This window comes from Antedon bifida, chromosome 4 (assembly GCF_963402885.1).
Source record: "Antedon bifida chromosome 4, ecAntBifi1.1, whole genome shotgun sequence".
NCBI lineage: Eukaryota > Metazoa > Echinodermata > Crinoidea > Comatulida > Antedonidae > Antedon > Antedon bifida.
Genome location: NC_136229.1, coordinates 29,579,738 through 29,605,809, shown reverse-complemented (window position 1 = coordinate 29,605,809; position 26,072 = coordinate 29,579,738). Strand labels below are relative to the sequence as shown.

Below are 26,072 nucleotides of genomic sequence, written 5' to 3'. Positions count from 1 at the left end.
ACAAGGCGGTAGGTTCACTATTATTGTATCTAATTTGCATATTTCTACTCTACAATGCTCTCCTAAGACATTATTATTTACTAAATAATCTAAATGTACACTTAAAAATAACTAAACTAGAGATGCTTCGCCAAAGTGTGTAAATAAATATGATCAATTATCTGGCAGTGAATATTCAGAAATGATTTTTATCAAAACTTATTATTAGTATTTTATTTTATTTGTTGATAGTGTTCGTGAATACCATCGACCCTCCTCCACAATATCAGCCGCATCCAGACCAGCAGTACCCGGCACAGTCGCCTCAGGACCAGTCGTACTCCAGTCAGTCGCAACTAGACCAGTTTTACCCGGCCCAGCCGCACTCTGGAAAGTAATTAGGTCAGCAAAATCCGAGTCAGTATGTCCATCGACGATGATGCCACGTGTAAAGATGTAAAAAATAATTTGTGTGACATATCTTTGGGGAAGTTGATGACTAAATACTTTTTTTCGTCAATAAGGATGAAAATACTGATACATATAAATAAATAGTTTATGTTGTTAGTTTGTAAAATTGATCAATTGGTAATCTATAAAATTTTTTTAAATACAATTATTGTAAAATCAATAAAAGCAAATGCAAATGAGTACGTTGAGCACATTCATTTTTGTATATTTTTAGCAATGTGGTATACGTGATGAGGGTGTTTATAAAAAATCCTTATAGCCACCTATAAAATCCCATTGAACCAATGAATGCGGTTTCTTAAAGTAATTTATTAGACTGTATTTGTGTGTTGTTTGTTTAACAAATACGTGATTTTATGATATTCAAAGTCTAGTCTTCTACACAAAACAATCGACAAGTCACATTACAGTAACAAGTACGGGAGAAATAACGACTAACGGTAAGAATACAAAATACATGTACAGGTAGGCTTACTCTTTTTAAAGAAACTATTAGATTCTTTCTCGTTTTTTTTTACGAGAATGGCTTCTTATTCTTTTATTTCGTATTTACGCAAAATATGGTTCCACAACTTGCAAAGTGCAATAATATGCCTATATAAGCCTGCGTAAAACAATGTGATAATATACAAAATGTTAAGGGTATTTCTTGACACTTTTAGTCTTTGTTGGCGTAGTTAATAAATATAGCATTTGTATGATTAATACGTGTCACCATAGGAATGAGGATAGTTGAAAATGTAGTACAGTAGGCCTACAGGAATCTGCCATCGCACCCGATTCTCGGTACTGCATCTAGATGTCTGCAATATCCTAGGAATCTTCGTTAATACATCATCACATGTGTTTCATACGTATCGCCTAGTATCATAATAGACCATAACCTATACATGATACAGGCACCACCACATAGGATGCCGTTTAACTGAATATTACTTTGATACTATGTAAATATTGTGTAAAAATCAGTGAATTTAAGGAAATAAGTGATGTCATTTCTCTCGGTAATTCTTATATTTTAGTCCATTTGCCCATAACTACAGTAGAGGGCTATCGTTCATGAACTAAATTACTATCCCTATAGAATTGTACAGCAGTTTTTACAGAGACTAGAGAGAATAGCATTGGTTCTTTTTGTCCTCTATATTTAGAACTGATTACAGAATGAAAATTTCTAGCAATAAGGGTTCCTCACGCAAGTTACTATCTTTTAGTCTAATAATTTTCTAATATGTCGTATTGAAAAAAAAAACTATTGAAGAAATAAAATTAGACGAACCTCCACAACATTAAAAAGGAAAGGAAATATACTAGTATGTAGGCCTAGTACTAGTATGGACAAAAACGTAACGTAAATGCAATAATAAAGCTATTCCAAATAAAACAAATATACATAAATGGGTTACAATGCAATAACTTGTAATAATGTCAGGCACATTACCAAAGAAAATTAAAAGCTAACACAAGAGCGTGTTATAAAACAATAAATCCATACAAATAATGACCGTATTAGAGGGTGGATTGGTTTGTTTAATGCATTTATGTTCTGTAATGTATAGGTTTTTTCTTCCTTATTATACTTAGCTATGAAGTAGGTTGTTTAATAATTGCTGGTTTTATTGAACTGAAGTTTACACTAGAGTATAAAAGACGTACACATGTAAATCATATGAATTGATTTTCTTTTTCTATTGATTATTCCTGTTCCTAAGATACAATAACAAATACAACTTTTGTATAGATAACCATGTCAAGTCATGTACAGACGATCCATTATGGAAACCAGAATCCACAACAAAGTGGGATAATACTAACTCCCACAACACATGTACAACAGGCAGTCGTAATTAATGGAAATGAAGGATCCATAAGACGTAACAGTAGTGCACAGGTAAACAAGCAGTTTTAAAGGGGGACGTTGAAGATAAAGATGATGATACAGATGATGTTGCTATGAGGTATAACGATATAAATAAAGAGTTGATATTGATAAAGAAGAAGTTACTAAAGCTGACGATAGATATAATCATGAGAATTACCATATGGATGATGATGAATATGAAGATAGATGGTGGTGAAGGGGTCGAAAGTAATGTAAATGGAGATGAATATGATAGTAATATTTAGTGAAGAAGAGGATGATAATATATTATGTTTATGAAGAATGTAATAGGAAGGACGTCGAAGAGGAGAGTGTAGATGTTGATTACGAGGAAGATAGTAAAGAGAAGTTTATCGAGAGTATGGAAACCTGTGTGTCATAGAAAAAATCTGAGAGCTATCCTAATGTCAATGGTCTAAAATCGTAATCTAAAATGTTGTCGAACTGAGCCACTTTCATTGAAGCTTAGTGATACTCATTGGACAATGCTAAGACAGTACTTCGAAATGATGAAAACACTCCTGCAGCTCTCGATATGTCATATGCCATAAGGAAAACAATAAAAACTGGTAGAATCGGTAGATATCAAATAAGTCTATTTTACTAGAAGATATTAACCCGAGGGCAACGAGTCTTTGCATGACTTGATGGAATTAAGATAGAAAGTTCTATTGAACAATTTAAGTTAGTAAAATCGACTGAACTGAAATCTTTTATATTTTCATTATTTTGATTTGTATTTGCGGAAGAAAATTTAAATTTGAATTTTTTTTAATTGATGATAGATGATGAAGAGGTTTATGAAGAGAATGAAAAGAATGATGCATGAAATATTGTATAGTAAAAGATGTTTATTTATACCTCCATGATTACAATGACTATAGTGCAGATGATGTTGATTAGCAGGATGTTGATTAGCAGGATGTTGATTAGCAGGATGATAAGTGTAGGTAAGATGTAGATAAAGAGGTTTTAGTAGATAGGTGGTTGATGAGAAAAAAAGATTATTAATGAGGATGCCGATTAGAGTAGTAAAGCATTGAGGAATTATAACGATTATCAAACGGAATAGTATGTAGGCCATTGACACATACAATAATTTATAATAATACATATTTATATTTTATTAGTAGTAACAGCAAAATAATTGGTTCTCTTTTTATATGCGAAAAGGCCAAATCTTACCAGGTTATTGATTACTTTTTTCTTTTTTGTTCATTAGTAAAATAAACTTTTTATTTGTTGGTTGATTAAGATAATAATGTTTTAAAAAGACTATCTAATTTCTTTGTAGTATGGACATTCCAAAACAAAGTGATATTTATTTCAACTACGCATTTGCAAACTTTACAGAGTCGTTTTTCCCTTTCAACAAAATAAATAATTATATTAAAATAATATTATTATTATTACTTTTTAGATGTCATTTGGAATCCTGATTGGGATTTGTGGGATTACTGCAGTAACTTTTGATTGCAATATCTATTTTGGAGCAGGTATTTGGCTAGGAATCATGGTGAGATAAGCACAATTTATATAGATTTATCAAGTTCATTAGCTATAAAATAGGCTGATAGAAGTTTATTTTCTGTCATGAATCTACACTTAACTATAAATTATTGTCTGAAGAATAATCACAGTGGTGGCGGTGGCATTTACTACAGTACGACGATGTCGACGATGACGAAAACAACGATTGTATATCGGCCCTAGAATTTACTTAATTTATACTGGCATAAATATCCTAATGAATTATTCATGATTTCTGCCTTAGACGTCCAGTATTGAACATAGGCCTATTCATGTTCAAAGTACATCATCTCAACTAAGACATCGTACAATTATATACAGTATGTAGCTAGGAGGGGATCCAATGGAATGAAGACACTACAAAAGCTTCCAAACTTCAAATCTCATATTTTGGTTTATTTCAGATCATAGCCGGCGCTATCTGTGGGTTTATTGCCAGCATGCACTCGATGGACTTCGAACAAAAGAAATGCATAGTAGGTATTATAAAACATATAACATCTTTTAAAAGCTGCCATTACTTTGGTAATATTTATATAGTAGCTAAATTACTTGATTTCTATAAATAATAATTTACACCACACCACAAATAAAAGATGTAAATGCAATCAACAAGTAAAGAGAAAGAAGAATACTGGAAAATAATATAGAGACAGACATACCGAAGAACATTTTAGAAAATATAAGAGAAGACAAAGACAATTAAATACTACTACTGTATAATAGTATAATAACTAATATAAGAACTGAACTGAGTCCATGAAATACTTGTCAGACTAACTCAAAGTGAACAGTGTATACAATACACTAGGAGGAGACAACGCAATACAAATAATCGATGTAACATTTTTGCGTTGCACATACCCTTTTGTGTTGCATTCTTGTGTGAACTGTTAATAGTAATACAAATAATAGTTTCTGTACAGAAAATAATGAAGTCATTAACAATTGAAGAGCCTAATATACGGCACTTATAGCAAAATGCAAATATTAGTGTCAATACTTAAAGATGTATTGTCCCTTTAAACACAAAAAAATGAAGGTCAAAATATTCTAAATTTAAATTGGCCATATCAAAGTATTATTAAAGTTATTCACTTTAAGTCGAAAATTCGAGCCAAAAACAAGACGTTTATGTAATTAACAGGTAAATTAATTTGATTATTTTATTTCATCTGGAAAATCATCGCGAGTGAAAGTAAACAAAGATTTCAAACCACGAGTATGCATTATGCATATGCTAATTAAGATTGTTTACAACTCGTCATGGTTGAGAAGGTGTTTTCACACAGATCGCAAGGAAGTTTTATGATTATGCATACAGAGTAGCCAAACAAGCGGCGTTGCATTATAAGATATGTTTTGATCGAAAACTTTGACTGGAAGTCAAAGTTATTTTTTAATCAAAAAAACGTCTGTATTTCAGTTAAATGATTTTTTTTTCGACTAATTTTTGGTGAAAGTTAATAACTATTATGATACTTCAAAATGACCCACTTTTTTTCAAAATATTTTATTTTTTATTTTTTTGGAATTAGACAAAGGGACAATACATCTTTAAGTTTAACTAAATATAGGTACATTATTCAAAAAAAGTTTTACGATTAAGATTGATTTTGTTATTTTTACAGTTGGTTACATTTAATGTAAGCAATATCATTGTCGGCTTACATGCATTGTGTGTAGGTATCATATCCTGCGTTGCTGCTTTTAATGAACCTGAATATTACGAGTATTATGATTGGTTATACGACTTACCGGTAAGTGAATGCATTCTTTGATCTTAGACATCCAATAACAACAAAATGATAAACAAAAAAGTTTACAGAATGAATTAATTAATTTCAAAATGATTTAATTGGCTGTCTGCCTATTATATGCTTTTGTTTTATAGAGTTCTCCGAAAATTCTTCGAATTTCAATCGATGCGAATTTGGCCATGTGGTGTTTTTGTGAGATTGCCATTGTAATATGGGCTTTAGTTCTTGCGTCACAACATAGGCCATTATTTAATACGGTAACAAATCAATTCATCAGCTACTCTAACTATTAACCACTACCATTATATAGGTAGTCCGGGTATTCATTATACTATAATCAATAGGCATAGAGGATACTAAAAACTAATATAGTAAGCCTACTTGAAGAGAGTGAAACAGTGTGCTTTAAACAGGGAAAAGAGTGAAATTTCAATCTCCCCTGGTTTTAAACTATCAAAACTTACAAGTGAAGACGTCATAACAATAATAACTACATGTTGACAACGTCCAAATTCCCAAAATCTGATCGAATTGAGTTAGGTGCAAAGATATTATGTAACTAGTAGTAGGCCTATATTCTCAATAATAATGTTATACTTTATTTCTAGCAAAAGTAAATAAATTCACATAGGCCTACAGCAGAAATTGGTTTAGACAATAACAATAATAATAATATATTGTCGTCCGTAAAGTATAGATTGTTATGTCCCTCAACAATTTTGATTTGTTTTGCAATATAGGTAGTTCCACAACCAGTTTTACAAACTAATACTGGCGCTACAACTGTACATTACCACCAACAACAACAGCAACAACCACCGGGCGGTAAGCAATTTATTTATTGATAACAAGTCTTTAAGCTAAAGATTTTTGCTTCTACATAAATAATCAAAACAACATTATAGCTAGTAGTTTAATTTCGTAATTGCCTAGTTTTCATTTTTGTTAAAGTGTTCGTGAATACCATACAGCCAAACTTACAATACCATTCGTATCCGGGCCAGCCATACTCAGGCCTGCCGCAACCGGGTCAGTCGCAACTAGGTCAGACGGAATTGGGCCAACCTCAACCGGGTCAGTCACGACAACCCGGTCATCTGCACCAGCCGCACTCGGACCAACCGCTTCCGGGCCAGACTGTTTAACGTAAGTAGACTCAGTCCGAAGAAATGTGTAATTACTAATTATGATGATGACGATTTAGATAATAATCACCAAAACAATTAGGATGTGATGTATGCATGATGATACTGATGGCGAAGATAACGAAGACGATTACGATGACGTTGATGATGACGTTGATTTAAATGAGACAAACAAATAAAGAGATGAATGATGATATTGACGAGAGAGGTAAGTATTTACGGATAATTTAAAGTGATTATGCTACAGTTATGTTTGGCTTGCTGTCACGTCCACTGTACTATTACAGCCATTATGACACGCATAAATATTATATTACTCTTGTCATTTGATTGGCAAATTGTGGGTCACATGGCATTTGACAATCAAAAGATCGTGTGATAGTACTTGTTTAGCTTTGTTGTACGAAAAAAAAATCTTCTCACCTACAAAAAAATTCTAAAGGCCAACTGTGAACATCTCCGCATGAAATCGAGTAGCACCGCCTACCCGTTGCCTTGCTTGACTTTTGCATATATTATAAACAATGCCGGAATGTGATGTATTAAATTAGACCAAAAACTCACTTAGATTAGCTTTTGCTCATTTTATGATTTTTTTATTAATAGGAACAATTCAACAAGAAAAAAAAACATCATTATCCTAAATCAGTTTAATAGTTGCCTAACCTAGCTATAGGCATAATAATGTGTTTCGGTTGTTGAGATAATAGGGTAGGATGTGTTATAAAACAAATAATGACTACTGTTTATGAATGCGATGATACAAATACTTTATGGTTATTTAATAGAATTCCATATTTCACCACCACAGAACTAGGGCCACCAAGCTACCATGAGCAGGCATATGACACATATTACTAATACTGTACTATTATTATGTTTTTATCTTCTAGAATAACAGGCCGATGAATACAACTGACCCGGCACAGCAGTAGTTATTAGAAGCTCACTTTCTTCTTCACCACGCTATCTAATAATTATGTGACATTGCTATCATTTACTCAGTAACGTAGGAAATGTATCCAGATTTCATTCATCCTATAGGCATATTTTTAGAAAATAAGATTACGTTCAACTGCTTTAATAAAATACAACTCCATAATGGATTTCACCTGAAGATGAGACAAACTTGGAAGTGTGAAATCAATCAATCAAAGTAACATTTATTTCTCTTATAATTTCATAGTAAATAAAAATTGACAATAAATATGATTAAAATAAGAGGGGCAACATTCCAAAAAAGCGAAGCTTGTATAAGGCAGCCCATAAAAACTGAAAAAGAAAACAGGACAAAAACAGAAATGAAATGACTAACTTTTTAGTTAGTTTGTTTTATATGTACCAAATTTGGTTTAAAAATGGAACAATAAAACATTTCCTGACGGATAATCACTACGCTCGCAAGAAGAAGGTATGTAAGGAATGTATGTATTTATCGCTCAGCCTACCTAGGCTTCACCACTACTCGCTACCGGTACTCACTACTGTAAGCACAAATCAAATCTACTGAGCACTAACGTTAATAGTAATAATAAGTAAACATTACTGTATATAACCTACCTACTTTGTTAGGTAATGAGTATTCCAACCAAATGATTCAACCCAAACGATAGCTGTTGATGGATCACATAATATGGTTTGTATTGTTTTCAAATTTCCGCCAGTCAAGCTATATGACGTCATAGCCCACGTTACGTATTGAATGATCACTTCAAATGAATGACCAATCATCTTCCACAATGCATACACCGTATTTGAAACGGATTGTGTGCGCTCAGCTGTTTATTTAGGTAAACATTATGCACCCATAGTCACGCAGAGTGCTCAAATGACCGTTAAATCGCTAATTTTCCCCTGCGCATGCGCCATTTTTATACCAGGAAGTAGAAATTGTTTACACCTAGCGACGAACCGCGATGAATTTTTGCATGGAAGAGCCTTCAGAAATCCAGTAAAATTTCACCAATCAGGAACCTTATTAACTTGCCAAATATGGTAAAGGCTTACCAAATATAGAAAGAATCTTCCCGCCGACATTTTTTCGTATAAAAGGACGGACATTTAAATCGGCGTCCATTTTTCGAAATCGTAGCTGTCGAGGGCTCACGTGAGGTAAGTTTTGATTCTGGTTTGTTTTGGTTTGAAACAAACCAGCCGATTTTTTCTTCACCAGCCAAAATTAATAACATTCTAGTATGTGCTCAATACACATATAATACATATTCTGAGAAAGATTTGGCTCTGTTCATTCATGAGAACTATTAAAATTTAGTGCAAATTGAGCAGTCACTTTTTTCGGGCCGCCGCCATCTTTGTATGTATTCCTTAACTATATCGTAGATAGCGTCTGTGTTTTAGCAGATCAATCTTTACCAATCATGGGGCTTTGGTTTGACATATTAGGTTTTGATCGACTATTTATTGATTATCACGCAATTATAATGTTATTTGAAGTTATATTTTGTGGAAATTTGTAATTATGAAAGGAATAAAATACATTGAGATTTCGGTCTGTATAGAACTAGGCCTACTGTAACTAGGGCTAGCTAGGCCGATCTGTTTTGAAGTCTCCTATATAGTTATTTCGTACGGATTGAACTATTAGTAATTACCCTATGCTATTGGAACTAAATTTGTAATTTTTTTATTAGATGCATCTAGGCCTAGCCCCATGCCCCTCTCTAGCTGTAGAGCATACTATTAGCCTAGGCCTAGCTAGTCAAAGAAGAGCCAGTCAGCCAGCTCCCGCCCAGGCTATTATGCTGGTGCTAGGCCAGGCTAGGAGACGTGTTCAACACTCGGCCAGAAGATGATGGTACCAAGCTCACCAGATGTACTGAAATAAACCTATAAAGGAAGTATACAATGATACTGTAATATTTTTGTTTTTATTTTGCAGGTGTTTGGATGCCAGCGTTTGATCATCTCAGGATTTTAACCAAGTTACCTCAATTAGCCAGCATACCGTACCAAGCCAAAATGTCTGCATACTGTATTAACCAACTTTCATGTGCATTTACTACACCAATTTATATCCAAGTTTAATAAGTGTGCTATTTAAATAAGTTATAGACTTATGATATATTTGAAAACCTTGAAAGTTATTAATAATTATTATAATAATTAGATTTGTTTGCCTTAGAATAGTTTACTTGGAAATTACTTAATCCAAACTAATTTAAATAAGTTTATAAACCAGTATTTGTTCCAGTTATATTGCCGTATAGCTTTCATCATGGTAGTGTAAATATTGTATAGTGCATATTATATATATATTTATTTTATCAGCATCTATCTAGTCTTTTTAAATGTTATCGTATTTATGTTTAAATTCGTGCTGCATAATTGTATTCGGTTACATGTTTCTCAGTTCTTCAAAAATACCAAAGATATTAGTTAAAATTACACTTACACTTTTAATGTTTTATAACTCTACCAAAATAATTTTTGTATATTTTAAGATAGTTTGTTATTGATAATTTGTATTTTACAACAGTTATGAGTTGAAATAAAATAAAGTTTAAATTTTAAAAATTCTTCTTTGTGATTTATTATGTAGTTTTTGAAAAATTTGTGGTGTGATGATTGCAGTGATAGATTGTGCATTGTAAATTAATATTGATTAATTAATAACAATAATAAATGGAATTTGAAATTAAACCACATAAATACTGTAATGCAGTCGGACCTTGAAAGTTTTATTAAAAGCAGTCTGGTTCCCCTACGACTATTGCCATGACGTCATTTTAAGCCGTCTGGTGCTGTAAGGCTATTGCCATTACGTCATTTTAAGCCGTCTGGTGCTGTAAGGCTATTGCCATTACGTCATTTCTCTCGTCGGAAAATGGCTGCTATTTTAGAATTCATTCGCTTTTCTCAAACGAATCCAGCCATTTTTTTCTTCAAGAGAGTTTAACAATTTCCTTTGGTAGAAATGTTTGGAATATATATTTACGTCATATACCTAAAATCTGTGACTGTTCATACGATTTTCAGTGAGTTATTTAATTTTTTTCGACTAAAGTTACTCAGCACTACGCCAGTCGCCGCTAGCCTACGCTAAGGTCGCCACAAACTTTCACTTGGCTAGGCAAAATATGATCGAATTTTTGAATTCTAAACAGGTAAAATCCCTTAAATATTATTTATAAATACAAAATACCCTGTAAATCGTAATTAAAATCTCATAATTTTACACGGAAATTCAGAACTTTTTTCTCTCGACCGCCGATAGCAATGGCGGCGATTCAAATTTCGAGATTGTGATAATTTCGAGGTCACGCAACTCTGCGTCTCGACTGTAGTTGTGTAGGATAATGAATAACTACAACTGAAGCTTGTAGTACCGGCAGTGACTTTATGGAGTAGCCGCGCCTATATCCGGTCTTGGATGAACACAACTAAGTGTATACCTCTATGAATAAAACATTTAGCTTTGCTTCAATATTTTAAACAGTTACATAATCAAACCGTATAATACGATTGTAGAGTGGCTTTGGTTCGATATACAAATGCATCATTTATTGATCAATATTGATGTTTGCATCAATTATTACGATCAGTTAAGGAGGAATAAAGCAGAGATTGTAAGTTGAGTTGGTTTGGTATTCTAATGTCTAATTTTGGTCAATAGGGGGCAGCCTATATCCGGTTGTTAGTGTTCAGACACTTTGTGTCAATATTCTGACAAGTTAGATAGTCAAGCGGGATAATGCAGATAATTGTAGGCCTAAGCCTACTGGTATTGTTTTTTTCCCTTTGATATTCCAATATTGTTGTATACGTTTGTATTGGTCAATAGGGGGCAGTCTATATCCGGTCATTATTGTTGAGACGCTTTGCATCAGTATTCTGACTATACAGATATTGTACGTACCTTCGTTCGAGAATCTATTATAATTAAAACTACATTAAAATTGTGCGTTTTATATTAATATTGGGACTTCAGATACTTCCAGATGTTATACTTTGTATACGGTATGTTATTGTACACATGCTACAAAATATTTTAATTGCTAAATACAATGACTGAATGAATTTTTCTGTTGCGATATTTACAAATTAAATAATTTCAATATTATCATTTACAATGTTGTCATAAATCAAATCAACTGATTAAATCAAATTATATAATAATTTCTCTATCATTCAATGAAACAAGCATTTAAACCTAATGCATAATTCATATTTGCAAAGCTGAGAGCTACATATCTTCCGTTCTACCAGTACGTGACCAGTTACAAAAATCACCACCAGATTGGATCAGAACGTCGTTTCCAATATTAAATGAAGATATTGTTAATATTATTCCGCTTTTAGTTGGTACAGCCGAAACAAAATACAAATTCAGTTGACAGACACTTTCATTAATACATTTTAAAGTCTTTCTATTAGCAACGTCAAAAAGACCAACAATGCTGAATACGGATAACAAGTCGTCTACACACACGTCAGATCTCTGTCTCTTTTCTGAGACTGGTGAACTATGCGCAATTTTGTTTAGCGTAGCTGATACACTTCCCTCTTACCATATTCTCTGATAAAATACCGAAAACGTTTTATTATACATAGTGGTTGCGGTAACGGTACATATATTTATTACGCTACCGACTCGTGAATCTCTTATGGTTTAACTATCAACGTCACACACGTCAGAGCGGTAAGAACACCAATCACGTGCTTCGTAGGTTTCAACCTGAATTGTTGCCACGTGGAGGTTGAACCGTGCTTTCAGAAGCTTTTGTGCTCTGCTTAGAATATCTTGTCCATCTACTGGCTTCCCTTCATATAGGTTAGCTACAAGATAATAAGGAAATATACTCTATTAGAAAAACACAAGCAGGGTAACACGCTGTCGTGCCACTACAAAATTAACGTCTTGTTATTTTTAACTATCATGAAGAAAAGAATACTCAGTTTGAGAATATGTGGTTCCAATGTGAAATCCAGAACTGTCTCTCACGGGAAACGATTTTAATTTCTTCCCGTCAGAGTGGTTGAAACCACGTAACTACTAACGTTCCCACAAAGGTAAACAGATTACTCTTGTATCAACATCGCATTCCCCTGTTACGAGAAGTTGAATAATCATCGTGGCGACGTACGCAAATCGGTATTGAATATACGTCGTCGGTTCCCACTTTTTCCCACTTATTCTTTGCGTTGATAGGACTACATTGCGTTTACACATTGCGTCTAGGTCCTTCGCGTTGCATCCTAGTGGGAACCAAGCTTAATGGTTACTCACCTAATGTTAGATGTACAGCTATTGCATTCACCCCGATCGTCAGTGACCATATATGTAACGAATGAATACTCTCAACTCCGTCTATCTCAACTAATGTACGCCTTATGTTTGTGTAATCTAAATTGCTTGGCGAAGCTATGTTGAGAAGAAAATATATTTAAGTTATACAAGACTTATGAGATTAAATGATGACAATTTCAAATAAAGCTTCCTGTACCCGCCTTTGATTTGTAATTAGATTTTTTGCCGAAGATCACCATAAGATATGGATGCCTACATTTTTTGTCATAGGTGGTAATCTTGGTTGTTGATAATATTCATTTACGATATTACAAATTGTTCCGTAACTTTCTATAGAGAGTCGTTGGAGATTCATGGTGTTCACATCGGCATTGTTACCGCCGGTACGAATCCTTTCTCGTTTATCCATGGTTGTATTATCATATAGAATACACACATAATGTGAACACGAACATCTTTGACAAAAAATGTGTGTACATACCTGCAACTAAAACTTTCATAATATCGATAGAAATTCCAACTGTAGTTATAAGAACCAAGATTGCGAAGAGGAAAGTACAAATCGGATCGAGAATACCAAGATCAGGCTATAAATCAAAACAAAAGACAAAATACAAGTGACATGTTCTTTCTTAGTGTATGGCAAAAGTGTTGAATTTACAAGTTATTAAAGTATGACTGTTCACAACAGTTCTTTCCAATTCAACTGTTTTATTAAATAAGGTAGACTTTCAAATTCTCAAGGTATTTCTTTATTCAAAGCACCACCAGCTACAGATTTTCTTTTTACGAATATTAAGCTGAATCGCCGCCTAGGACCTAGAAAGGTGGTTTGTGAGATGTCGTGTAGTGACATAGCTTATTATTATAGTTTTTGGTAACCAACATTGGTTTTTATCATTTTACTTACGTTTATATAAATAATGATAGCGGCTACTAGTACTACAGAACTTTGGATCATGTCACCGATCACGTGAACCATTGCTGTGCGCCGGTTGCCGCCATCTTCGTCGTAGAAACCACTGTAAATATCAGCTACAGCATTCAACTGCGCACGATCACGAGTTGAAGTTAGGCACATCTGTGCATGGGCAGGGCAGTATGTATGAAGAAGCAACGATATCCTACATAAGGAGAGACCAATGTATTGTAGATTAATTTGTTAGAAATATTATACATTATGTTTAACAAACGTAAAATGTATTAGCAGAGTGCGTGGTGATCTCGGGTATTGCTATGGTGCGCCCTCTATTTTAGTTAAAAGTTTCGATTTTACCACAAAGAGGTGTCGCTAATTTCAAACTGTATTATCTCCTCTTAATTTGACTACCAATAGAATCAAAACCAAAGAATTATTATTAATGCATGACACACGTGTACTCTACCTAGCCGGCATACAAATGCCAAAAATATTCATTCCTTATTTCTCAATTTACACAGACGAGCGGTAACGGTAAGCGGAAAAAACAATATAGAATCTAGGCCTATGCTATTTCTTATGACCATTTAACGCGAAGAGGACGGGCGGTTAGGATACAAATTCATGTGGGACACTCATCGCGGTTTTTCGCTTACCGTTACCGCTCACCGTTACCGCTCGTCTGTGTAAAATGGCCTTAAGTGTTTTGCTTCATGCGTAACTTGTCAGTATGAAATTTGTCTTTAAACTTACAGAAAATTAACAGCTACGCCGCATGCGGCAGTAATCAGCATAATATCCGATTGTACATCATACTTTTGTAGACGTACTCTCTCGATTCCAAAGTAAACAAGTATTCCAGTCAAAATCCAAATACATAATATAGATAATAATGTAAAAATTACCTCTAGAAAAAGAAGAAAGCAAACAAAATCAAATATTTAACATTCATAAAACATTGTGAGATGAAAACTTAATCACATTAGACAAGGATGGCGTCACCAGTTTGGGTTGGGCTTAGACGCAGATTCGTCTCATTATTGTTTTGGCAACGTGTTAAGGCAGAGAAACAATGAATAATACATGAACATTATTATTTTTTAAATTGTATAAATTAACGTATGACGGCATGGACAAACTACAAAATGTTAATGACACCAAGCAGCTAGTTGTACAGAAAGTAAATAAAATATAACATAGAAACCAGAAAGGAACAAAAGTGAATGTGGATGAAATCATAACATTGCCTGTGAATACCATTTATCGTGAGAAATTGATACGTAGGCCTACGTTGCACTGTTGAGGTAGTTTTTCTCACCTTTGCTTACATTTTCGTCTCAGACGTAAAAATACGTAACAAGCACATGTTAACACCTTTATCAAAATACCGTAGTAAGCGTCATACATACCTAATCGATACCAACCAAATGTCATCGATTTTGAAGGAGAACGCTCCGACATCCAAAGTGCAAATAGACTGATAAGAATAGTTATTAGATCCGTTAGCATGTGTGCAGCGTCCGTGAAAATAGCAAGACTATTCGACATATACCCTCCTAAAATAAAATGTACGTAAACAACAGTTTAAGATGGACGTTGAAAGTTGGACATTCATTTGAAGTAAATGTCATTATTAGTAAAAACCAAAGAGTCTCCGAAACGACAAAGGAAATTATAAACGTTACTTTATTAATTACATCTGAATATTTAAATGTAGGCCTACCCTTACGGTGATTTAACGTTCACGTAGTAGGCTAATCAACGTGAATGTTTAAAACAAATCAAAATGACTGTCGCCTAACGTCAAATAGTATAAACAAACGATTGTAGAGTACTTTTCCTTGAAGAGTAAAGTTGAACGTACATATCTTCAATATGGCTAATTAGAAGAAGGTTGTAGTTGGGAGATGTAGAAAGCATATTGCTTAAAAACTTTGAACTTTAAGGGAAAAAAGTCTACTTCTACAATAATTACCTATAATTTCGCCAGCTGTAAAAATGAAGCACACGATAGCTGCTAATATCAACTTTTGTCGAGCGACTCTAACATCACCACGCCGAACATACAACCTCCTTTCGATGTCAGCGTTGAAGTCGTCGAACGCTCCGTAGTCCATGTGGCCGGGAGGCATGAGAGAGATTCCATCATCACTCTTTCCACCTTTCCTTCTTGCTCCTTGTCTTGGACTTGATGGAGGGATTCTTTAAAATAAAAAAATAATATAATAAAGACATGTACTGTACTATAGTTTGTTTGTTTGCACGATAAGGCCCATTAGTGTCACTTTATCTTTCCAAAATGTATACAGTATGCATTTACAAATATAAAGCCGACCTGAACCTAAATTAGCTGCAGTACATCAGTTATGTAGGCCTATGTTATGATTCATTTTCATCTTTACATAACGGGTAGCCTACAGTTAAATTATCGCTACATGTGATTCATTAATATTTCTTTACGCAATCACCTCTCTGTCAAAAACGTGCGGCTCAATCGACCAACCAATCTCGATCCACGCCGTGAGTTAATGTACGACCTACTGCACTACATCTACTCACGTCACGTTTCATTTTAGCTGTGAAAAGGATGCTTCAACATGTCAAATAGTAAGATACTCCTGGGTATGCAAATATTGCATACACGTCTGCTAAACAACCTAAGTGCTGAAATATCGACAAATCGTCATACTACGCCTACTCACAATATCAACAGGTAATTTTGTAAAACCTCAGCTCTGCTATCAACCAATATCGATCCAAACCGTAAAATAAATGTATATTACTTCATACACAGTTACGTCTTTTAAAACCATAACCATGAATGAAGGTAATTACGTCCACTCACAACCAAAAGGCAAAACCGTATGAAAGTCGGACTACTTTAACTACGCTCCAAACACAATTACAGTAGTAAGCATCATGAAAGTGAACTAGCTTACCCAAAATTATGTATATTAAATCTTCAACCTATTTAACTTAAATGAGATAGACAAACAACAGCAATCTAACTCAATCAATTTCCTTAATCCTACTCGATTTTCTCATCAGAACTCATTCTACCATTACCATCAAAGAACGTGATAAATGTACATATTCCTCTCCACACACAACTTCCAACGTAATAATTACAAATACCATACCAAAACTGTGAAACTTACATGAAAACATTTAAAAATTTCCGTTGGTTTTTTTTGTAACCCATCTGGGTTTTTGTACTTTTTTGGGGCGTTTGTCCTCTTCTTTACCTATTATTATTATAATTTAGTCATGCTTTGTATTTTTTCAAAGAAAAACTTGAAATGTATTTGACCCACACCTAATCACGTTTTATAAACGATAGCAGATAATCGAACTTTATTACGCCACCCACAATTACGAATTCCAGCAATAGGTAACAGACGTATCTGTTTTAAACTACTGGTTGCACAAATCACAATACATTATCCTTACAAATGACTAATGCGCATGCGCGTGTAATAGACTCATGTCAAGTTTCTTTTAAAGGCAATAATTTGTCTTACATTAACATTCATGGGCTCCGATCCGGATAATCTCTACTGAAAAATATGTATGGTTTACTCTTTTACTATTTTCTGATATTCTGGATACTCAGATATTAGAATCCATTGATAAAAAATGAAGGCAAACCTATGCTACTAATTAAATTGCCTGGTAACTTGATGTTAGTTCGGTAATTACATTTTACATCATGAGCAACAGCTATTACTAAATATAAATTCACAAGGGACCTTTTCCGATATTAATTACATGGATTATTCATACATTGCTAATAATTAAGTAAAAATTATACATTAGACTGCGTAAAACGGTAATTACGTTCGACCTCCCAATGCATTATCACAGACGCGAACAAAAGAGAGCCGGATTAAAGAAAGTAATTGGACATAACGTTATTATTTGATCAGTAATTTTCTTGTTGATTAAAATGTAAATATAGATGAATAAAATAAAACTACAAACTGGTACAGTATAACCAGGGAAGAGTAATTTCACTCTTCTGTGGTATAACTTCATATTAAAGTCATGGCCCCTAAACATTATCTTGACGAAACCCGGAGTCTAATTCTAATATCTAACTGTGGGCCGATTTTAATACAAAAAATAGGTTTTCCAGATCGAATTTCGTATGATACGCGTATCCTAAACATTGGCAGAAAATTGCTACAGCCATGGTGTTGCCTCAGGATAGACCAGAGTAATCAAATGTTGATATATATACGCTTATTTCTTAAATATTACTATGCCTTAATAACATGCAACCAGAAAGAGGAATTTTAAACATAAAGTCGTCTCTCATGCTTAGGCTACTGGTTTATTAAAAACTATAGCGTAGGGCCTAGAGCAAAATTAATTGATAATCAAACGATTAAAATAGACAATTAATGTGATGTTACGAGTGGTGTTGGTGGTGTAAACTTGCTTGTTATTCATGTTTTGCATACAACAATCAAGTACATTTTAAATATTAACCAGGGCATTACTGCTGGTGATATCGCTTTTAATAGTTGCAAACAACATCAATACTCGCTTGTTTTTAACATAAGGTTACAGATTACAAAACAAATATAAAAAAATCGAACAAGACATAATAACAGGAATTGGTAAAACCCATTACCTACCGTTTCCTTTCTCCTAATCTTGGTGATTTGTCTGCCATATTCCAAGGTATAGCCGTATCCACTCCAGCTATTGAACGAATGCTTTACAAACACGACATCTATCAATAATATCCAATACAACAAGCCGTAGCATTCCCTGCTGATTGGTCGAACTGTGGATGAAGTCGCTGAAGTGTTCAAATTAATACTGAGAACAACATTTCAAATACAAGATACTAAAATAAATTAAAACTATAAACGTGATAATCGAAGAGGTAGACAATATAATATCAATAATACACAAACAATTAAATTCAAATTTACCGTAGGCCTATTGCAGTATAGCAGTTTCAATTAATAACCATAAATTCTTCCTTCTGTATCTCGAAGTATCTAGTAAACTTCTACAATACTGTGCCACATCACTAAACAGCATCATATAAACTGTATTTATGTAATTGACAAACCTACCTTAAAGATGTATTGTCCCCCAAAATCATGAAAAATAACGATTTTTAAAATCGGACTTTGAATAGGCCATTTTGCAGTTTTAATGAAGTTGTTCACTTCCATAAGAAAAAAAACGGGGAAAAAAATTATTTCACCTATAAAAAGACAAAATAAACAGTTAAATTACCCAAAAACTCATTGTCTTCCAGACAATTTGACCATTTTTTGCTTTAAATTACATTTTTCTCAGGTAAATAAATTTTTTTCAGATCCAATTTTTTGTGAGAGTGAATAAATATTATGTGACATTAAAATAACATATTCAACAAAATAATTTAAAAAAATATTTTTTTAGGGGGACAATATATCTTTAAAATAATGTTCGAAACCGCATGTACCGCACAATGTATAAGCTACAGTACACTGTATCATGGAATTTATGCCAGCCAGTAAGAAGACTAGGGTAAATATGCGGATGGTTTGATCATGAAGAAATTACTTTATAGAATGTACAATGTCTGACCAAGGGTTACAGGAATAAACTTAGTGGATTAGTACTCGCTCCATACCTTATGATGTATGATAAATTAAAGGCAGCGACATGTACGGTACTTTTCCACACACAATACAGCGAGTGAAAAATGGAATTATAAAAAATAGAAACATGTTTATGGAAACCGACGGTTAAATTCAAACTTTAGACGAACAAATATACATATAAATATAACGTATCGAATAATGTGACAGTATAATGACAATAAAGAATAGAAAATGTTACGTGTTAAAGCAGGCTGTATTAAATTAAACCAGGAATATTTTAGAAATAAAACAAGCTCATTAAAATGATACGACAGCTTATCGGTCATAATACCAGAGACGAGAGGAGGCAATAATAAAATTAATCAGGTAATTAAATATTCATTGATTCATTGATTGCCTTATTTAATTTTTTTAATTTAAAATGCGTTTGGACGTTATATTCCAAGACGTTCAATAAAACCCAACTTTGTTATTCGCTCGATTTGTACGTTATATATTGTACGGCGTCCAATGATAAAACGGACTTGTATTGTTATTCACTCCGTTTGTAGTGTAATTGTATTCACCGTTTGCATCAATGCTGCAGAGATAATATAATATTCTGCTTATGCTAACTTTTGTTATACATCAAATTATGTAAAGATTCTTGTTATTCATAATCGGATCTATATATAGATTGTCACTGCAATTATATTTATAATAGTTCATAATTTTGGCGACATTTTATCGTGTAATATCGTTTTTAACCTAATGGTATTTAGTATTGAGTTTAATGGGTTTGTCTTTCTGCAATGAATATTATAAAAACGTTGTTATGTTTCTAACAAAGTCTTCTTCGCATTCGATTGGAACCAATGTAATCATAATCCATACTTAACTTATTCAAATTAAATTAAACCATCGTCATAAGCTTAGCTTGTTGCATAATGTTCTTATACGGCTGATGGAATAAAAGTGGGACGTACTCACAAAAAACCTTACGAAAAATAGGTAATTCCACAGGTTCGCTTCTGTGTACATAACGTACAATCGGAACGTTTCTGGACCAGCTCTTAATATGATGATGAATACAGTTATACATAGTAGGATTTAAAGCGGTAACATTTTCAACAAGAGGAACCAGGACACATTATAAAAAGAAAATTAATAAAACGTAGGACTAAGCCTTATAATTCGTATCTCACGTACATTACAATTCTCTCGTGATCTTAAGTATTAGTAATCTTGCGCGCACCTATATGTCAGGTATACACATTTCTTTCGAGATATTATACGAAGATATACGGCAAAATACGGAACGTGTTTCGGAGAAACTGATTATGATAGAAATTATACATACATGTTGCAGTGGCTACAACTGGGCTCAACCTGCTTTTAAATTTTTAACAGTCACCACCCTAAAGCTTGATTCCCACTAGGAATGTAAGCTGCAACGCAAGCGAATTGGCCAATCACAAGAGACAGTTGGAATAATGAATCGCTTGTGTTCTAGTGGGAACCAAGTTTAAAGCTCTGTCTACACTATCAAACTTTATGTGATGTGCCCATATATGGACATGATAATGTTATATAACTACCATATTTAGGCAAATCACACTTTTGTCAAACTAGTTTGATAGTGTAGACAGAGCTTTAGGGAAAAAAGGAAGTCCGCATGTTGTATACGGTTTTACTACTTGTACATGCAGATCGCGTATAATTATAGTATAACGTATTGCTGAGCCTATGTGTTAATAAGTTGGTAAATTGCCCACGTCTTACAAGTACAAGTAATATAAACTGAATGTAGGGTATCTATCATTCTATCCAACTAGTTATTACTTTACTATGTGGGATTGTGGGGAGTCGTTAAATGACCAAACATGCCGCGCAGCACATTATGTTCGAGGTATCGGTGCACCACTAATCGACACCGGCTTTGCTAATGGTTTTCCTTAATACAACTTAAAATGTATATATTCTAAGATTAATCAGTGCGTATCGTTTTCGAAGTTCAATCACGGACATCAAAGATAATTCTATAAGTTTTGATATTGAGTTGAGTTGAGTGATAAAAAGTTAGCCAATTGAGTTAACTTATTCCATTTCCCCAACTCATTCGTAAACGTGAGTATAAAGATTTGTCGCTTGTGTGCACATATAAGCCAAGTTATGACCATTACGCCACTAGTTGACCGTAGGCCTACTATTTTCGATGCTTCGTTGTCGTCCTGCTGGAGAAACCAGGGGAAGAGTGAGGCGTACCGTCACCACGAATGCACTTTGTCCCTTCGTCTTATTCCAAACTTTCCTTCTTCATTCTTTAAATACGAATAATTATTCTCTTCGTCGTGAAATTGAAGTTAATCCGATTTGATTACATTATAACGAAATTACACAAAGTAATAAGAAGAAATCAGCTAGAATTTCACGGAAATGTATTTATTTCATTAGGCGTCGTTCACATGTCTAATATTAGTACTGTCATTCTACCTTTCTAATAGGTATAGATAACATCACGTAAAGTTTACATAGTTTAGGATCCCATTGGAAATACATGTTAGGCCTAGTTTCTAAGTCAATTTACAGGGGCTTTCCTTGCATCATTTTAACCTTTGTGAACATTTTTATACTATCGTTTTCTCAAAACAAATCTGACATGGCAACCAGCTTGGATGTGACCAAAATTGGAATCTTGAAAATGTTGAACAAGAAAGAACATTAGTTGCTTAAAAATGGGATCAGAAAATAAAGTATTAAATATGAATGCATTTTACGGAATTAAAAAAAAAAGGTTTTTGCAACCTCAATCATGGTATGAGTTACAAACATGTCAAATAATTTAATCTTCTTTATAAACAATGATGCCGTAAAAGATACGTGGTATTATATGTAATAGAATACATGGATTTAACGCCTAATACCGTTCACAAATATTCATCCAGATAGTGACACGTTATTATGTTAACACCGTCTTATTCATATGTGCCATTATTCCACTAAGACAGAATAATTGTCATTGGCACGTATATTAAATATTAACCAACAATCTCATTAGCATTAACTGAATTGTATTGTCCATAGCTATATACAATAAAATGTAACTTATTAAATCATAATCATTAGACAGACAATGAGATGCAAAATTCTAGTAACCATTAAAAATACAAATATTGTTATTCTACTTAAAATATCGGCCATGATTGTATGACGCAGCTGAAACCCTTGTTTTGATTAAATAAAATACAGTATAATATAATATAATAATATCGATAATTTTTAAATAAAAGTGAACATTAAAAACCCTATATAAAACCTGTGAGAGAGTGATACAAAAAAGACACATGAATCGCGCGTGAAAAACATCAAAACAATACAGCTTTTGTACGCGCGCATATATTTTCTGCCTTTCATAAGCACGCGTCAGTTTTGTGTTATTTGTACGCACGCGTCAACTTGTCTCTTTCTAGAATCACAACAAAAAAATCGAATCTAATCAAACAATTGCACAGAAGGTAATTCACATAAAATTTTTATCTTTTGTTGAATTTGAGTATTATATAAAAAACTGGCAACCCCTAACAATATATCTAGAAAATAGTTTGTACAAATCTCCTCGTAAAATATATATAATATACTTTATACAACAGACAATAAGGAATTGTAATATGAAAAACTACAGGCAGTCCTGTTATTGTTATGGTTATTGTGCAAATAAAATGTTACTGTATTTTTATTATTAGTCATAGAATATAGATAAGTAGGAAACATGATTCATTATCGAATTGTGCTAATTTCTATACATCATTTTGTAACCATAAAAGCAACAGACAATAAAGATCGAACATACTTCCCGCTGATAACCAAATAGTGTTAGGAAACGTTGAACCATGACTTTCTTCTCATTATGTGGAGTTTATCTTTTGATATAATATACGGCATATTTTAACATAAATTTACAGTATTAAGAATATTAGAAACATTGTATATAAATTATATCCAAATACGGGCCTCTTTTCTAGTATAATGTATCATTATTAAATACCTTCCAATGATGGGCATCCTTGTCGTGTTAATTTCTAGTTATGATACATTATACACGACAATGTTGTACGACAACATTATGCTCTTGTCGAGTATAATGTTGTATCATTATAAAAAAGGCTACTTTTTAAAACACGGGAATCAGCCATCGGCCTACTTTTCGAGATATTTTACAGATACGGTATCTTCTTTTTATTGGGTAATACTAAATAAAACATGTACTGATGTGTAGAATATATAACGACGAACTGTTGCAAAAATAATGTAGCTTGCAATTGTACCACAATATATGTTGGGCCTAGAGTGCCTTTAAGCCACAATTATTTGCATTTAGTTTAGTATTAAACACAATCGCTATTCAACATGTATAATATTACAAAGGTAAATTTAGCCAAAGGCCATCAATAATCAATGTATTACAAGTTGCGACTTTAGAGTTATGGAAAATAATTAACGTGTAATATACATCAGACTAATTCCTAGTTGACACAGTTTATTAGCATACGGGTTAAAGATCATATAGGAATTTAAAAGTATTCGTTATATCACAAAAATAACATTTCATGTCCTGTACAAATTCCTTTTATGTAAATTACAGAAGGCCTAATTTATTTTCTATTTCATTTCAATAATAAATCTATGTAAATATAGCATGTAAATTATATAATATATTATGTTTTTTTTATTTTAAAACTATCCAAACTATTGGATAATACAATTAAAAATATATATTTTTGTTATCATAAACAAAATCGTATCGTTTTTAATTCAGGATAAATTTTGTACAGATTAAGACCATTCAAAATTACAACAAATTTAAGATTAACAAACTTGTTTGTATACAGTTCGTTTCTTGCTTTATATTTGTTTGCTTTATATATTGTTGGGTATATCAACAAACTAATTTAAAATCTCGAGTTATCTGTATCTTCAATATAGGCCAAAATATTAAATAGCGCGCCCTCTATCGGTATGTGCATTTTGCCAAGTATCTCGCACACTTTTTGAGCGCTTAATTTATTAAATATTATTTTTAATTCACTATGCATTAATTACAATTGTACGTACAAGATACAAGAACAACACTCTGAACTAGATACACTGCAACAACCAATCACCGCATGTTTAAATCATGATTTGTAGGCCTATGTGTGGAGTTTTGGTACCACCAGCAGCTGCGTTCAACTGCACGTGCAGCTCCAACTTTCCTTCAGCTACTTCTAACAGCTGACCACAATTCAGTATAACTCAACATTTTAACCACAAATTCTTTGATGTAGAACGATTCTGCGATATACTTCGCCAAATGTAGCAAACAACTTAAATAGTAGGAAGAGGATGGTGTAGAAATAAAACTATTCTTTATGTTTTACAATATTTAGTGTTTTGACAAACATGTAAAATGAGGACCCACTCAACCGTGACAAATTTACGGACTTATATCGGATTTATAATCTCCGAAATTGCACTTAAAACCGATAATGTAATTGAGATGTATTAACTGTTCTTCTTTATCGCCTTTTAGATTTTATCTAGTATATTACATCAATATGGAAAGTGCCCCGAGGTGAACATCATAATTTGTATCCACGTGGTATCCAGAGCGTATAACCCCAGGGTAAATGTGGTTCTGCGGGATCCAATATAATTCAATTAAATATTATTGTCACACATTGGAAGTGCAAACAATTGTTAATGTGATCCTAATGGATATGAATTAAACTTGATGATCATTGCGTAAAATTATCATTGAAGGTTGAATAATATCAGACTCCCGGTGGATCCGACGCAACCGATAGGGACGTACAAAAACACCATGCTCCGGCTCACACATGAAGTATCTAACACCGTTTATGCATCCGTCATTCTTTCCTATGAATAAAATAATACATAAATAAATTAATCCAACATCAAAATCTAATGATATAGTTAAGACTTTGCGTTAGCTATTTAATTATAATGTTAATGACATGGCAATGACATGATCATGACGATGATAATGATTGATTTTGTAGTATAGGAAAGACGAGAAAACAAGTTTGAACTGTTTAAAAGGAGGGAGATGGACTGAAGAACAATTAAAACAAGTAGGGCGACATAAATAAATTAGGCAGAGGACGGACGGACGGACGGAAGACTGAAGGAGACGAAAACCACCGGAAAGACAGCCGGTAGAAGAAGGATACGAAGACTATCGCAAAGAGAAAAAAGAAAGACAGCAGGTAGAAGAAGGATACGAAGACTATCATCGCAAAGAAAAAAAAATAAAGACAGTTGGTAGAAGAAGGATACGAAGAATAACATCGCAAATTGAAATAAGAAAGACAGTTGGTAGAAGAAGGATACGAAGACTATCACAAAGAGTAAAAAGAAAGACAGTTGGTAGAAGAAGGATACGAAGACTATCACAAAGAGAAAAAAGAAAGACAGCCGGTAAAAGAAGGATACGAAGACTATCATCGCAAAGAAAAAAAAATAACGACAGT

The 26,072-nt window shown here is 33.2% G+C and overlaps 2 protein-coding genes across 10 annotated transcripts in view; both read right to left on the bottom strand.

Annotated features, from left to right (window-relative positions):
* Positions 1 to 11,278: 11,278 nt before the first annotated feature.
* LOC144841560 (proton-coupled zinc antiporter SLC30A2-like) lies at positions 11,279 to 18,685 on the bottom strand. Of its 3 annotated transcripts, XR_013612037.1 has the most exons (9): positions 18,595 to 18,685; positions 15,930 to 16,156; positions 15,364 to 15,510; positions 14,708 to 14,861; positions 13,946 to 14,159; positions 13,517 to 13,622; positions 13,015 to 13,149; positions 11,551 to 12,563; positions 11,279 to 11,376 (listed from the first exon to the last, which is right to left on the bottom strand). XR_013612037.1 is itself a non-coding variant. In XM_078697963.1 (8 exons), the coding sequence occupies exons 1-8, from the start codon at positions 18,630 to 18,632 to the stop codon at positions 12,397 to 12,399; spliced, it is 1,188 nt and encodes a 395-aa protein (XP_078554089.1). In that variant the 5' UTR covers positions 18,633 to 18,685; the 3' UTR covers positions 11,279 to 12,396. The 3 variants fall into 3 exon arrangements, 2 of the variants coding, with proteins under 2 accessions (XP_078554089.1, XP_078554091.1); XM_078697963.1 differs by having other exon boundaries at positions 11,279 to 12,563; XM_078697965.1 differs by lacking the exon at positions 18,595 to 18,685 and adding an exon at positions 16,423 to 16,545 and having other exon boundaries at positions 11,279 to 12,563.
* Positions 18,686 to 21,963: 3,278 nt separating this feature from the next.
* Positions 21,964 to 26,072, bottom strand: part of LOC144840856 (kinesin-like protein KIF13A) — a 54,679-nt gene continuing 50,570 nt past the window's right edge. For all 7 annotated transcript variants that reach the window (XM_078696904.1, XM_078696907.1, XM_078696906.1 and 4 more), the window contains one exon: positions 21,964 to 25,458. In XM_078696904.1, the coding sequence (XP_078553030.1) occupies positions 25,304 to 25,458 (155 nt within the window). In that variant the 3' untranslated portion in view covers positions 21,964 to 25,303. The remainder of the gene's footprint in view (positions 25,459 to 26,072) is intronic.